The 15,276-nt window shown below is 46.8% G+C and overlaps 1 protein-coding gene across 6 annotated transcripts in view; it reads right to left on the bottom strand.

The window, feature by feature from the left end:
• Nucleotides 1-1,204: 1,204 nt before the first annotated feature.
• LOC111836332 (disks large homolog 4-like) overlaps nucleotides 1,205-15,276 on the bottom strand; it is a 58,828-nt gene continuing 44,756 nt past the window's right edge. For 4 of the 6 annotated variants that reach the window (XM_072717623.1, XM_072717625.1, XM_072717627.1 and 1 more), the window contains 16 exons: nucleotides 12,480-12,649; nucleotides 9,759-9,895; nucleotides 8,989-9,133; nucleotides 8,723-8,861; nucleotides 8,422-8,629; nucleotides 6,788-6,890; nucleotides 6,549-6,663; nucleotides 4,688-4,864; nucleotides 4,466-4,508; nucleotides 4,242-4,272; nucleotides 3,913-3,960; nucleotides 3,722-3,823; nucleotides 3,443-3,615; nucleotides 2,645-2,757; nucleotides 2,426-2,517; nucleotides 1,205-2,273 (listed from right to left, as the gene is read on the bottom strand). In XM_072717623.1, coding sequence (XP_072573724.1) covers nucleotides 2,167-2,273; nucleotides 2,426-2,517; nucleotides 2,645-2,757; nucleotides 3,443-3,615; nucleotides 3,722-3,823; nucleotides 3,913-3,960; nucleotides 4,242-4,272; nucleotides 4,466-4,508; nucleotides 4,688-4,864; nucleotides 6,549-6,663; nucleotides 6,788-6,890; nucleotides 8,422-8,629; nucleotides 8,723-8,861; nucleotides 8,989-9,133; nucleotides 9,759-9,895; nucleotides 12,480-12,649 — 1,903 coding nt within the window. In that variant the 3' untranslated portion in view covers nucleotides 1,205-2,166. The remainder of the gene's footprint in view (nucleotides 2,274-2,425; nucleotides 2,518-2,644; nucleotides 2,758-3,442; nucleotides 3,616-3,721; nucleotides 3,824-3,912; nucleotides 3,961-4,241; nucleotides 4,273-4,465; nucleotides 4,509-4,687; nucleotides 4,865-6,548; nucleotides 6,664-6,787; nucleotides 6,891-8,421; nucleotides 8,630-8,722; nucleotides 8,862-8,988; nucleotides 9,134-9,758; nucleotides 9,896-12,479; nucleotides 12,650-15,276) is intronic. The other 2 variants (XM_072717624.1, XM_072717626.1) reach the window with 1 other exon arrangement.

Raw genomic sequence — 15,276 nt, 5'->3', positions numbered from 1 at the left:
TTTCTTAATCTCTCTCTCTCTCTCACACACACACACACACACACACACAAAGGTCTTCTTCCACATGAAGACTGACCTCACTTCTTCTCATGCAGACACACCCCCTCATGCCCCCCAGAGGGACACACACAGTGGCAGCCCGGCATCTCTCCAACCCTGTTCCCCTACCCCCCCCCCCCCCCCCCACCCCCGAACAGCCACTGGCCACAAGAGCCGTATCAACTTGTGTTAAGTAGCCCTAAGCAAAGACGAGAATGAGGGAAACAACAGGGACATGGATGGACACAGCCGTAGAGATGGCGTCCCCAACGCGGGACAATTTGGTACGAATGGCAGGGATCCCGCTGCTGGAAACGCCAGCCACCTTCCAAACACCGGATCCGAGACTGAGCCTGCCACGGGGCGCCAGCAGACCTGGGGGGCGCTGGCTCATTACCGACCTTCCAGTTGGGCTAGCGGGCCCGGAACGCCCTGTGACCATTTGAGGACTGAGAGACGGGACACATGTCCTGGACAAAAAGGGGTTGATTTCCAAACATTTTTTTTTCTCTGAGGTATGACAGCATTGATCTGCCTTGTTATGGAGCGTGTGTTCGCCGGACCTTTGCGCTTAAAGTCAGTTTGGGTTTTTACCCGACTGTCCAGCTGAGAGGAGGCTAAGCATCAGAACGACGCCAGCAACTCCCAGACCTTCATATGAAACCATTTATACTGGAAAGCACTAGAACAATCTGCATGGCATACTTGGAGTCAAGTAACCAAGTTGAGTGTGTTGTACCTCGATGCCTTAAAAAAAGCAAGGCCTGTAGGATCCGTTTGATCTGTAAAAAAAAAAATAAAAGAACAAAGTCTAGCTAGGTGTCTGGGTCTCTGTGAAGTCCACAGCATGAAATCATAAAGAGAACCGTCCAATTGCTGAGGTGAACTGGCCAGTTCCAGCTGAAGGTTAGAAGCTGCCCTCGCACAGAAGTTCAGCGTATGCCATCCACGGTGAGGTGCAGGCGGTGGAAGTAGGTCGCCCCCTGCTGTCTGGAGGCTGGCAAGCACAGACGGTTCAGGGCACCCTGGCTGAGAAAAGTGTTCAGACATCCAATAACCACAGTCCCCCAACCCTTTCCAACGGTTCAGAATCGACCACCTCTGCCCAGCATATATAAAGTCACATGCCCCTTAGTTCCACCCCCACCCCAAAAAAAAAACACACCAAATTGAATTGAATCTATTTAAATGAAAACTGTGTTAAGATATGTTGCTGTACAAGATTCAAACACCTGTTATAATTTGTCTGTTCCTTAAAAATATAGATTTAATTTACACATTTGTATTTTAGTCTAAATCTGTTACATGTCGCATTTGTCTTTGAGAAAGGCCTTAAGAGACAGACGGAGAGAGAAAGTGCCGTTCTGGGCTGAGAAATGGACAGATGAAAAAAGAGAGAGGTGCTCTTTTGTGTGCTGGTTATGAAAAACAAGGCTGTAGAGGGGTTAGCGCCCCTAGTGGTCAGCCAAGTGTCCCAAGCCTCACTGTCTCTCGAACCGCTTCAAACCTCCGCAGATAGAGCAGCTAGACTAAGCAGCACCTGTTCTTCCTAACCCTTCCCCCGTCCTTTATCTCTCCTCTCCAGCGCTGTCCTCCTCTGCCTTCCCTGTTCCCATCAACACCCACTTTATGTCGTTAAATACACATGCACAGGAGAGCTAACGTGGGGGTTGATTTTACACCATGTTTGGTCCGTCAAATCTGTGTCCCTCAGAGCGGAAGCGAATGACATTTATTTCAGGGAAACAGCCAGCAGTGTTTGGTTTGGCGTTTTATTAGACAAGCTATTATTATTTACGCTTCTACGTTCGGTGAAACTGCTGCACCTACTGATCGCCGTTTTTGAATTCTGTCCGTTTTCCAGCAGAGACACATTTTGCTTTCTCTCTCTTTCTATCTCTCCTTCTTACAGACAGAGGAAGAAGGGATGAGGATAAAGGAGAGGAGGGAGCGTGGAAGAGTAGGGGAGGCTGAAGCTCCGTTTGAACTTCACGTTGTGCATTGAACTCTTGTTAGTCCTTGTTTCAAATGGAAACACCCACAAATGAGGGGTCTACAGTAGCCATAGAAACAGCCAATGAGATAGAAGGAGGAGGAGACTGGAGGACAGATGGGCGAATGAGCATCTCAGAGTCTCTCCCTCCCCGGGATCCAGATGTAAGGCCCGGACTGTTCTTCGATCACGCCCTTGATTTTGTGATAGATCTCCTCGAAGCTGTCACCTTCCACAATAGCTGCATGGAAGACAAATGCATTATATACTTCATCATAACAATTCAACTTTAGTAACAGTATAAAAAGTGACTCTTAAAAAGTGATTATTACTGAGAAGATAATAAATAAGACAATGAGTGTAATATGTCCTACAGACAGAAGCGGGTCTTACCTGAGAAACACTCAACAAAGTCCTGTTCTAGTTTAATGGCTCTGTCCAGGGCTTTACGAGCCTGGTCCTCAGTCAGGCGCTTGTTTATGTCTCTGAAAGGCAAAAACCACAAGGAATGTACCATGTACTGAGTGGTGTGCTGTGTAAATGGAGCCTGTATTATATATATATGGAGTGTGAAGTCTGTAGTGTGTGGAGCGAGAGAGCGGCATGACCTACAGGATGTTCTCCAGCGACTTGGGCCGAATGAAGATGGCGATGGGGTGAAGTTGGGCGGCCTGCAGTCTGCGCACGGCGTTGGCCGACACGTCTAGGATGCAGTGCTTCCCCTGCTGCTTGCAGAGGTACAGAGGTTGCTGGTGAGTGCATGACCACCCCCCATTTCCAGCCCTCTTTGCTGCATGTTCTCTCCCACCCCCAGCCCATCTGCTTGCTCACCTGCTCGGCCACCTGCCTGCCCCGCCCACCTGTCCACCTCCAGCTCCGCCCACCTGTTCACTCCCGGCTCCGCCCACCTGCTCGGCCACCTGCCTGCCCCGCCCACTTGTCCCCTTCCTGCTCCGCCCACCTGCTCGGCCACCTGCCTGCTCCGCCTACCTGTCCACCTGCCTGCTCCGCCCACCTGTCCACCTCCAGCTCTGCCCACCTGCTCGGCCACCTGCCTGCCCCGCCCACTTGTCCCCTTCCTGCTCCGCCCACCTGCTCGGCCACCTGCCTGCTCCGCCTACCTGTCCACCTCCAGCTCCGCCCACCTGCTCGGCCACCTGCCTGCTCCGCCCACCTGTCCACCTCCAGCTCCGCCCACCTGCTCGGCCACCTGCCTGTCCCGCCCACCTGTCCACCTCCAGCTCTGCCCATCTGCTCGGCCAACTGCCTGCCCCGCCCACCTGTCCCCTTCCAGCTCCGCCCACCTGCTCGGCCACCTGCCTGCCCCGCCCACCTGTCCCCTTCCAGCTCCGCCCACCTGCTCAGCCACCTGCCTGCCGCGCCCACCTGTCCACCTCCAGCTCTGCCCACCTGCTCGGCCACCTCCCGGACGCTCTGCACACTGGTGCCGTACAGGTGGCTGTTGTACTGGCCCGCCTCGATGAACCGATGGCTCTGGATGTCCTTCTCCATTTGCTCCCGCGACGACACAAAGTGGTAGTCCCGCCCGTCCACCTCGTACTCCCGTTTGGGCCGCGTCGTGTCTGACGAGAAGGAAAGCGTAGGTCATTGTTACTCACTGGGTCTGCAGGGTGCATAAGAGTGCGCGTACACCCCAGGCGGTTTGGGGGGAGAGACAGTGACACTTACGGGGGACACAGGAGCCAAACTTGTCTGGGAACTCAGAGAGAAGGTCATCATTGACCCTGTCCTTGGTCGGACCCAGGATGATGATCGGTCGCGCATAATGTACTGCAGATACAAGACAGAGGTCACCTCCACACCTTAAACCTCCACTCCTGTGTTAGTTACCATCTTAATTTGTTATACTCCAAGCTCACCTTCCACTTGTGTGACCATCTCATAGCTCTGTATGAAATCATCTCTCCCTGAAAAAACAGATTTTGGTCAATAATCAATCATCACGCCATACTGCCTCATTTAATGATTCTCTGCTTGTGCGAGCACAAAATTGAAACTAATCAATCACAGTCTATTCCAGGTGCTTTCAACCCAACTTACAAACCACAAGCCCCCATGCTAACCTCAGTTATATATTTAGAAGGAACTGAATGGTCATTTGCTTTTCTGCTCTTTGGCAAACTCGATATCGCTGACCTGACAGACCTCCCTGTTCTGTTACAGTGCGTGAATCTATACAAAACGTTACCTTGTGAACCTAAGCTGTCTCGACTCCGGTCCTGTACAGGAGAGAAGTGCAGTCATTAGGCAAATGCGACTCGTGTATATAACCAAACACAGTAACAAACATGGATACCACCACAATTACACAGGCGCTCAAACACTCTTAATGTCCTACACCGCGGTCCTAACGGCAGTTCCAGAGCGGCATGCTTTAAAGTGCAGTGACAGGCTATGTCACACTTTACTCACCCTCTCTTTCGTCTTCAGGCGAGTCCACTCCTTCCTCTCCACCCTAAGTAAAGAAATCACCTTAAGATTTATTATTTCTGAGTAAGGTGGGTCTCACAGACTGATAGAATACACAACTGTCTGGCTGCAAAATGTACAGAAATAAACAGTCGGAAATAAACAAACACTGATTTTTGGGGCCCTCAGTTAAGGGACTATGGCAAAGCATCTGGGACGGCTCACCTCCTCTTGCTGGGGATGAAGCCGACCTCCTCCACGTCCCCGTTTATGCTGATCCGCCGCGCCTGCCACCACTCCTCGTCGGTGCAATCCAGCACGTGCAGGATCTCGCCGAAGCGGAAGCTCAGAGCCTGGCTGAGGAAGCCACAGTCCGCCGTCTTGTCGTAGTCAAAGAGCGACCTAGAGACAGGGGAAGGGAAAATGGGAGACAGGAGGAGAGCAGGTCACAGGGAGAATGAGAGAAATTATATTTCCACTGAAACTCAGAAATTACATAGGCCGTAAAGCTCCTCTCTGTGTGACTGTGAGGTTTAGTACCTGATGTAGAAGCTCCTCTCGGTGTGACTGTGAGGTTTAGTATCTGATGTAGAAGCTCCTCTCGGTGTGACTGTGAGGTTTAGTATCTGATGTAGAAGCTCCTCTTGGTGTGACTGTGAGGTTTAGTACCTGATGTAGAAGCTCCTCTCGGTGTGACTGTGAGGTTTAGTACCTGATGTAGAAGCTCCTCTCGGTGTGACTGTGAGGTTTAGTGCCTGATGTAGAAGCTCCTCTCGGTGTGACTGTGAGGTTTAGTACCTGATGTAGAAGCTCCTCTCGTTGTGACTGTGAGGTTTAGTGCCTGATGTAGAAGCTCCTCTCGGTGTGACTGTGAGGTTTAGTACCTGATGTAGAAGCTCCTCTCGGTGTGACTGTGAGGTTTAGTATCTGATGTAGAAGCTCTTCTCTGTGTGACTGTGAGGTTTAGTACCTGACATAGAAGCTCCTCTCGGTGTGACTGTGAGGTTTAGTATCTGATGTAGAAGCTCCTCTCGGTGTGACTGTGTGGTTTAGTACCTGACATAGAAGCTCCTCTCGGTGTGACTGTGAGGTTTAGTATCTGATGTAGAAGCTCCTCTTGGTGTGACTGTGAGGTTTAGTACCTGATGTAGAAGCTCCTCTCGGTGTGACTGTGAGGTTTAGTACCTGATGTAGAAGCTCCTCTCGGTGTGACTGTGAGGTTTAGTACTTTATGTAGAAGCTCCTCTCGGTGTGACTGTGAGGTTTAGTATCTGATGTAGAAGTTCCTCTCGGTGTGACTGTGTGGTTTAGTACCTGACATAGAAGCTCCTCTCAGTGTGACTGTGAGGTTTAGTACCTGACATAGAAGCTCCTCTCGGTGTGACTGTGGTTTAGTACCTGACATAGAAGCTCCTCTCGGTGTGACTGTGTGGTTTAGTACCTGACATAGAAGCTCCTCTCGGTGTGACTGTGTGGTTTAGTACCTGACATAGAAGCTCCTCTCGGTGTGACTGTGAGGTTTAGTACCTGACATAGAAGCTCTTCTCAGTGTGACTGTGAGGTTTAGTATGTGATATAGAAGCTCCTCTCGGTGTGACTGTGAGGTTTAGTACTTGACATAGAAGCTCTTCTCGGTGTGACTGTGAGGTTTAGTACCTGACATAGAAGCTCCTCTCGGTGTGACTGTGAGGTTTAGTACCTGACATAGAAGCTCCTCTCGGTGTGACTGTGTGGTTTAGTACCTGACATAGAAGCTCTTCTCGGTGTGACTGTGAGGTTTAGTATCTGATATAGAAGCTCCTCTTGGTGTGACTGTGAGGTTTAGTATCTGATATAGAAGCTCCTCTCGGTGTGACTGTGAGGTTTAGTACCTGACATAGAAGCTCCTCTCGGTGTGACTGTGAGGTTTAGTATCTGACATAGAATCTCCTCTCGGTGTGACTGTGAGGTTTAGTATCTGACATAGAATCTCCTCTCGGTGTGACTGTGAGGTTTAGTATCTGACATAGAATCTCCTCTCGGTGTGACTGTGAGGTTTAGTACCTGACATAGAAGATCCTCTCGGTGTGACTGTGTGGTTTAGTACCTGATGTAGAAGCTCCTTTTAGGGAGGCCCCTTAAAGACGTGGTTCCAGATCCCAAGCTGCTGTTCATCAGCTGCTCCCGCAGGTCATGGATCTTTGCCTCGAACCGGCTATACTCTGCACATACACATTACACACGCTGACCATCGAATGCACCCTGAGTATGGTGAATGTGAACACGTTTGAAAGGCTTGTAGCGTTGGTTGCTGTGGTGTTGTTACTGGTGCCATTGGAGGCTCACCTTCTGGTCTGTACTGGGCTATGATGGTGACGGTCTGGCCCGCATTCTTCAGCGCCGCGGCTGCTTGTTCATGGGTGGCGTGCCGAAGGTCCACCCCGTTCACCTAGGGTAAAACATGGTTAAGTATTAGTATAGGACACAATGAGAAACGGGATCAGCTTTGAGGGTTCTGGAGATCATTATATGGGACCGTAAAGCTCTTCTTGATAAGAACCAAAGGTGGAGTTTGGTTCTTATCAGAAGCAGCGAGAAATCAGACCAAATTCACTCCGGGGCCTATCCTTCTAGATTCTAGAATATTCCAAGGACACTCCCTGGGGAGCTGCAGATTAAGTTTAAAAGTGATTGCCAGATCAAATCCCAGGAGCTCTCAGAGTAGCTTTGGGCAAAGCACTTCACCTGAATCGCTCCAGTGAAATACCCAGCTGCAGTAATTGGTTAAATGTTAAGGTGCTCTGAATAAAACATCAATAAGATATATGTGACTAGACCAAAATCTTCTTTAACTCCCAAGATATTTTATAGCAAGAGCACAATGATGGTTTTTGGGTGGATATCATTATCACGGTCCACTGTTTGAATTTTGCTATGAAAGGCTCGCAATGTTTAAATTGAGAACACGAGTGGCATGGAAGGTGGTTTAAAAATCACACTAGTTACTAGTTTGTTTATGCTCTCAGAATGAACCACTTCCACTGGCTACTTTTAAAATGTATAAAAGTTATGTATAATGAGACAGGAACGATAAGTACCAGTCTATTTCAGTCTCAGAGAGCAACAATGTATCAAGGAAGGAAATAATAAGAGGATGTGGAGTCCTGTCTAAAAAGAGCAGCAATTACTTTTTATAACAATCACACAGAGTTCCCTATTCTTTGCATTTATTGTCTTTTTCATTTGTTCTGAATTCCGCCTCATTCGCTGCCACATTCTATGAATGTTTGTTTCATTTGGCTTCCTGGCAAAAGTACATTTTACAATTAAACATTGCTGTTTTAACTCAGGTCAAGGAGCAGGCTGACTCTGAGTCAGGTTGTTGAGTGATAGGGGTGGGGCTACAGGAGCAGAGGGCCCAGCTGAAAGCTGATTGGCCCATGGAGTACTTCCTCCCCTGTCACTCAACGATTCAAAAGATATCATTGGCTAATCATAAGATTGGCCCCTCTGTATGAATTATGACCCCTCTTATGTCACTCACTTTAAAGAAAACCTAGAATCACCCCTGGAAATAACTTGTTTTTTTAAGCTCCTCCATCTTTTACATAGACTGTAGTGTATTTGTAGTGCCGTTTGTAACATTGATAGCATGAAATAAACAAAGTGCAGTAGAGGCAATTGAAGTAGAGGCAACTACATAAATACGGAGGACACTACTCTGCTTGTTTGGACAAATACGCTCCCTTTTCCCCCAGCAGACACTGGTATGATAGCTCATTTCACCCCATCAGCGCTCGTCACCCAATCATAATGGACACTTAAAGCAGTCAAGCAGCTTTTCATAAGATCCTACAACAGCATCGTTGAGTCACCAAATGAGACAAAGATGGGCAGTCGCCATAGTGACAGTAATAAGAGAAAGTTTGGAGATGGAGATGTGGGAGAAACAAGCAGGGATGTGGGGGAGGTGAGCTCACACTCAGAATCTGGTCCCCCTTGCGCAGCTCCCCGCTCAGGTCCGCCGGCCCCCCCGCCAGGATGAAGGAGATGAAGATTCCCTCGCCATCCTCCCCGCCCACGATGTTGAAGCCGAGCCCCGTGGAGCCTCGGTGGATGACCACTCGTCTGGGCTCCCTGGCGAAAAGAGGGAGCGGTGGAGGAGGAGAAAGAGCGACAGAGAGGTATCTGAAGGGTGAAGAGGGAACAAGGAGGGCAGCAGGTTGGGGTGAACGTCACAGGTTCGCAGAGCTCCGCAGGAGGCGAGTGAGTGAGGCATACCTGGGTAGGTCATCATCTCCGAGCATGCCCTTGGGAATGGGGGAGTATCTCCGCGGAGATGAGGGAGTGAGGGCTTGTGGGTATTCCGAGACAAGGTAGTTTGGATGGCCCATATCTGCATCCAGATGCGGAGAGTAGGCTGTGGAGAGGAACCAACAGCTCGAACAGTGATGTCTGTGACATACGTTCTTCGCAAATCTAAATTGGTTCAGTGCATTTCACATGCATGCAGCATGACATACACGCACAGCTATGACGGGACTCACAGCTTGTGATGTCAGGGGGGTTGTAGGTCTCTATGGGGTACTGGCTGCTGGTCTTGGCCACCCTCAGGTAGACCACCTCTGCCGTGTTCTTCAGGGCGGCCACCGCGTCCTCGTGCATGACATCCTCCAGGCACACGTTGTTCACCTGGGCACACGGGTACGTGGGCGCGTTGAGAATGTCTATCATCACAATGGTGAAAACATTCTGCTAACCCTGGGATTTGAACTAATGACCTTCCGATCACAAGCACAGCATCCTAACTCACTGAGCCACATACCCTCTACACCGGAGGTGGAAAGTTCAGGTGCCCCAGAGTGCCCCCACCCCTGTTACTCACAGATTCAAAACATATCATTGGCTAATCATACATTAGGTGTCCTTTGCTCCTTTGTATGAATTATGACCCTTTTATGCCCCCACCTTAAGAAAATCCTAGACTCACCCCAGCTCCTCTCTAAAGAGAGATCAAAAGGAGAAGTCTTGGGTGCTTAAACTCATTCGACCATCCATCCATCCATCCATCCATGCCATCCATCCATTTTCCAACCACTTATCCTAGACAGAGTTTTTACCGGAGTTCATTGCAGGAATCACAGCACAAGGTAGGAATACTTCATTAATTAAACCCAGGACAGCAAACTGACCAGTTTTTCATTAAAATGTCAGTGATTTCTAGTAATGTGGGCTCTTGTCACAAAGTGACCCAAAATGAAAGACGGCTCATTCCAATTTACATTGTGCCAGAGGAGCACGGCAGGCCATGACTCACAGACAGTATCTTGTCGCCTATCTGCAGCCGGCCATCTTTGTGAGCGGCCCCGCCCTCGATGATCTTGGTAACATAGATGCTGTTGTCTCCAGGGACGTGCTGGTTGCCCACTCCCCCTGCTATACTGAAGCCCAGGCCTGGGAAACAAGGTAGAATCACGCTTGGACAGTCGCCCTCCCAGCTTCAAACATGCTTCCCGCCCCCCTCTGAAGCGTAACACATCAAACCCACATACAGGATAATGAAAGGAACCCCATGTGCCTGACGTGCTCACGGTGGGTTCTTGCCCACCTGCTGTGACAGTCAATATTCTGTGAATGCAAAGATTATCGTTCTAGACGAGACTTTTATTTTGACACAATTTCAGAAAGCTACTAATAGACTCTTTTCACAATGATGTCATACAACTTCCGTTGTGACTAAGGCGATTTTCTCTAACGAAACGGTCCAAACTAGACAAGGACTACAAATTCTTCATCGAACAATATTTGATTGTGAAGATGCGTTAGCGAAGGTCAAAAAATAACCGTACTTTATATTATCAGTATTTTAGCTTTCTGTTTTGCAGCAATGACATCATGGTACAGTGTGATGTCAGACTTAATTCTAAACGTGTGCAGTAGCAATACCCATTACCCGTCTTTGTATCAGGTTTCACTTGATTCTGACGCATGACCCGTGGCACTGAAGCGCATGTCATCTTCCCGCTCTGCTGGAAAAGCAACCGCCACAAAGCAGAAAACAAACCTCCTAATTTTTCTCCATAATACGACCAAAATACCATTTAGTTGCAAATCAGAAAGGTAAAACATTGATAATATTAACTACCGTACAGTTATTCTAACCTTTGCTAACGCAATGGAAAACACTTATATCTTTATCGATTTTTCTGACAGATATTGCGACTGCGATTTGATTTGTGATGTCATTTTTCTTAAAAGTCAAGCTTCAGTTCAATATTCAGTGCATAGCAGATGTAATACATATGATACAGCATTAACACATGAGATACCATCAAAATATTGACTGGTCTATATTCTAAAGCAAGGATGAGAACTTAAAGATACGAATTGCTTCCAACAAGTATTTGTTACTTTTTTGAACCCTTGTGTTCACACCTCGAATCTTAAGTGATTTGCCATATACACATTTAAAAATCAAGCCGCAAGTAATCGTAACTGTGCAAACTTTTACTGAACACCCATTCCTAAACACTAAGAACAGCTTCTAAACAAACTGAACTTTTTACAGTCAAATGATGACGATGGTCATATGATTCTGTGTGGACGCTGTTCCCAGATTATAGCACATATTTTTTTATCTGCAACAATTTACTATAAACTTAAGGAAAATAGCTTACAATTACTGTTTATGATCATTTATCTGCCAAAAAAGTGCCGGATCCTACCTACTGAAACATGGTAAAGTGACTGTGTTTTTACATGCGCATTTTAAGTGTTGTTTTGCAAATGCTTTTTTACCCTTAGAGAACAATAGAACAAAATTATCACAAGAGATGTGACTGATTATTATTATTATTATTATTATTATTATTCACATTAATAATAATAATAAAAACAATTTCAGGAAGAAAAAAACCATAGGGATCCTGCAGCTACCACTGCTTGGACCCCTATAATAGGACCTTTTTGTAAACAATCTCTGACCATGAAATAGGTAGGTAATTCACTTATAGTGCAGCAGCGGAATCAATATTTTTTTGCACCACAAATTTTCCTTGGGTTTCACATGTTTGCTGTTTGTGGGCGTATACGCAGTCGCCTTGGGCCACTTTTGATTGGTGAGCATGACTGGCTCGCGAGAAGCACGGCCCTTCTGATTGGTGAGAATGATTGTCACACATGGAGGATGGCAAGAATTTTTAAAACTATTCTCACGACAGTATTAAACCCTGGGTCAGACGCACATCATAAATCGCTGCCTTTTCAAATTGCTAATTGCACTGATTCAAATCGCGATTTTGATTTGAAATAAATAAAATGTTCAGCCCTACTTATCTTCATAATCAATCAGATACTGTTCGATGAAGAATATGTAGCCGTTGTCTAGTTTGGACAGTTTTGCTATGGAAAATACGTCTGCAATCCGTTTATCATCCTCTAGCTATATTGATACACCAGAGACTTGGTGAACTCCACGACAAAGTATTATTCTCAACTTAATCGTTTTCCTACTTGATTAGCGTTTTTTTGTACACCAGTGTTCCGGTGCGGCGCTGGAGTAAACCGGAAAAGAAGATATTCTGCTTCGAGTCAGAACGGTAGTGAAAATGGTCTATGTCTAAACGGGATGATCAGACGAGGGAGGAACACAGTTTTTACCGTCTCAATAGTTTGGATTTTGAGTAAATGTACCAAGAAATTGTTTAATCATAAAACATGTAAATATTACGTTAAATAAAAAAAAATTCGACTTGGGAGGTTTATTTGACACGGGGAAAAAGAGAACAACCCGGAGATTAAATAAAAATCATGCATAGCAGACCGGGGGGGGGGGGGGTATCCCAACAGTACATTTAGAGTAATCATCGGTCATCATTAAGGGTCCCTCTTGGTAAATTTTGCATAATCTTCAGTGATCAAACAGGGGCACTCAAAAAAAAGCGGGGAAGGGCACATTGAATTATTTAGACAAAAGGGGCAGGTGCTTCCCCCCCCCCCCCCCCCGTCCACAGGAACAAACATGGAGCTGCTCACGGACCTTTCGGGCCCTTGATGAGTTTGATCTCTGTGATCTTCTCCGCCGGCAGCTTCCTGCGCATCACGTAGAGCCTGACGATGGCACCAGCTTCCTTGAGGGCCTCCACGGCCTGGCTGTGCGTCACCTCCCGCACGTCCACCTCGTTGACGAACAGGATGCTGTCGTTCACCCTGAAACAGGAAGTCGTGTCGCGATGACTCACAGCCTCGCACACCTCATGAGAAGCTGGATGGACGCTGATCCAGCAATCATGTTGTTCCCAGAATGCAAACACACAATTAGCATCTGTAGCGATATTTTAATTAGGACAGTTTCTAAACAAAAAATTCTAACAATTAACACAAAAATAAATGAAAAACAAATGTGGCTTTGTTTTGGAAACAAAACCTAACAGGGTAGCAGAGAGAGAGAGAGTTTGCAACAATGACAGAGACAGGGATAAAATATATTTATTGCTATGCCACATTAGCCAATGTGTCTGTATAAATTGTTCTCAATATATCAATCATAATCAACAGTTTTGCAGTGAATTCTAATTTACTAAGTAGCTGTAATTCAAATTGCACTGTAGCAGAACATACCAGCCATCGTTGTCAATTGCACCCAGTGCTGTTTTCATAACATTGTAACATTTTGATAACTGATGAATATTGTGCCCCCCAACCTTTGTCTACTTGCCACCTGCCAGTTAAGAATTATCACTTATGGATTCTGGGTCTCACATATCTTACAAATACTTTCATGTGCAACTGTGAATATTGACCTTCTAAAACGAGACTCAGATGAAATATACAGAACTTTTCTGACAGCAGGTTCAAGTCTGTGTTCGGGTTCTCGTGGTTTGGATTTGACAGTAGGAGGCGAGTTTAGATGTAGTCCGCATTGTGGAATGTTTAATCTGATTTAATACTCTCTGGTGGAACTCTGTTAGGGTGAGGATGTGCGTTTCTTTGAGCGTTTCAGTGTGAACGTGTTGATTATGGTTTTTATGGAGTGTGGGCGATCGGGCAGGTGGTGTATGGGGCATTTGCGTTGGGGGCACTGAATTCAAGCCGTGCCAGCAGAGGTCTGTCCCTCCACAGTTCCATCCACCAGGAGGTGCCTGAGGGCTGCTTTACTTCACACGGACACGGCAGCGCGACAATGCACACACCAATTTGACATCATTTCATCATGGTGCTGGCTTTGGATGCTGCACGGGGCGGGGGGGGGGGTTGGGGGGGGGTGCCGCAACACTCGAAAATTATTACAGCATGAACGTTCTGCTGAGGCTATGGCTCAGTGATGCAAGCGAACCTCGACTGTTCAATGGCCAGGGGGAAGGTAGCAGGAAGTCAGGAAGTAGTCGGACCAAAGATGGTGGCATAGGAGGTAGTGCTATCGTTCGGCAACTGGAAGGTTGCCGGTTCGAGCCCTGGTTCCTCCTGACCCTGTCAAAGTGTCCTTGAGCAAGACACTGAACCCCAAATTGCTCCCGGTGTGCAGGTTGGCACCTTGCATGGCAGCCTCCACCACCGGTGTGTGAATGTGTGTATGGATGGTGAATGTGTGTGTGGATGGGTGTGTGGATGGGTGTGTGGATGGGTGAATGTGAGGCATAACTGTAAAGCGCTTTGAGTATTTGTAGGAGTAGAAAAGTGCTATATAAATGCAGTCCATATACCTTTTCTACAATCAGAATGATAACAAGTGAATCTGAGGAATGCTTGACTAAGACAGTCTGGAAATATCTGCATTTATGATTCCTCGCTACATTACTGTATTGTTTATTTTCATTTGAAATCTAGTTTAGTTATAGTTATAGGTGTGGTCTCATTAGTTTTTATTTTAAATATCTAAGTCTAGCTGTTTTATATTTTACTTTAGGTTTTAGTCATTTTACTTCTAGAGATAGATGGAAGCTGTAGGACTTCTTTGGTATCTACTTAGTGCTGCGTTGTATTGCCATTGGCTATTTCTATGGTTTAAGTGCATTGCACAAGAGGGCCAAAGATAAATCATTACTTTAGCTAAACAGTATTTTAAAACGGTAACGGGAAGTATTTGATGCTTGTTTTTATTTCAATTCGTTTCAGAAGCAATATTAATAGTTCTCGTTTTCATATCTTATTTCAGATTATGGAAATGTTTCCTTAACAAAAATAACCCAGCCATGCCTGCTGTAAGTACGGTTCATTTTAGTAAAATTCTTATTTATTCATATGACATCCATTCCACACATCATAAATGTGACTTTTAAGAGCAGCTGTGTTCTACAGCACCAGCCGAGGCCTAGAACCAAAGTCGCTTGGTGCTTTGGCACTCGAAGTAAGAACATTCAGGATTGCGGCCCGTCCGGCACCGTGTCGCATGCCACAGCGAGCCCACTTTCGCACGGAGTAAACAGCCAGCCATAACCCATTCTGCTTCAGAGCATTCACTGACCATTGGGTTAATTTACACTGTGACCCAGAGTTCTATGCAACAGGCCAACAAAGTTTGCATTACAAAAGGACTCCAGCATCTGACAAGATCCAGACAGGATAACCTGAACTGTACCATCCAATCTACGGTACCAGGTTTCCTGTCTGACAGCTCTAAAGTCTGTTTGGTGCAGGGGAGTATACAGGGGCGGGACCACAAGGGTTTTGACCCCAGCTGAAAGCTGATTGGGCCCTGGCCCGCCTCCTTCACTGTCACTCACCAATTAAAAACAAATCATTGGCTAATGATAAGGCTGGCCCCTCAAACAAAACAACCAGGCTGCAAAACAAAACTTCAAACCTGGGGCCAAGACCCCAGCTCACAAAAACCATGG

The sequence above is a fragment of the Paramormyrops kingsleyae genome, chromosome 10 (assembly GCF_048594095.1).
Source record: "Paramormyrops kingsleyae isolate MSU_618 chromosome 10, PKINGS_0.4, whole genome shotgun sequence".
NCBI classification, from domain to species: domain Eukaryota; kingdom Metazoa; phylum Chordata; class Actinopteri; order Osteoglossiformes; family Mormyridae; genus Paramormyrops; species Paramormyrops kingsleyae.
The sequence above is the reverse complement of the archived record's forward strand: the minus strand, read 5'-3'. Positions and strand labels throughout refer to the sequence as shown.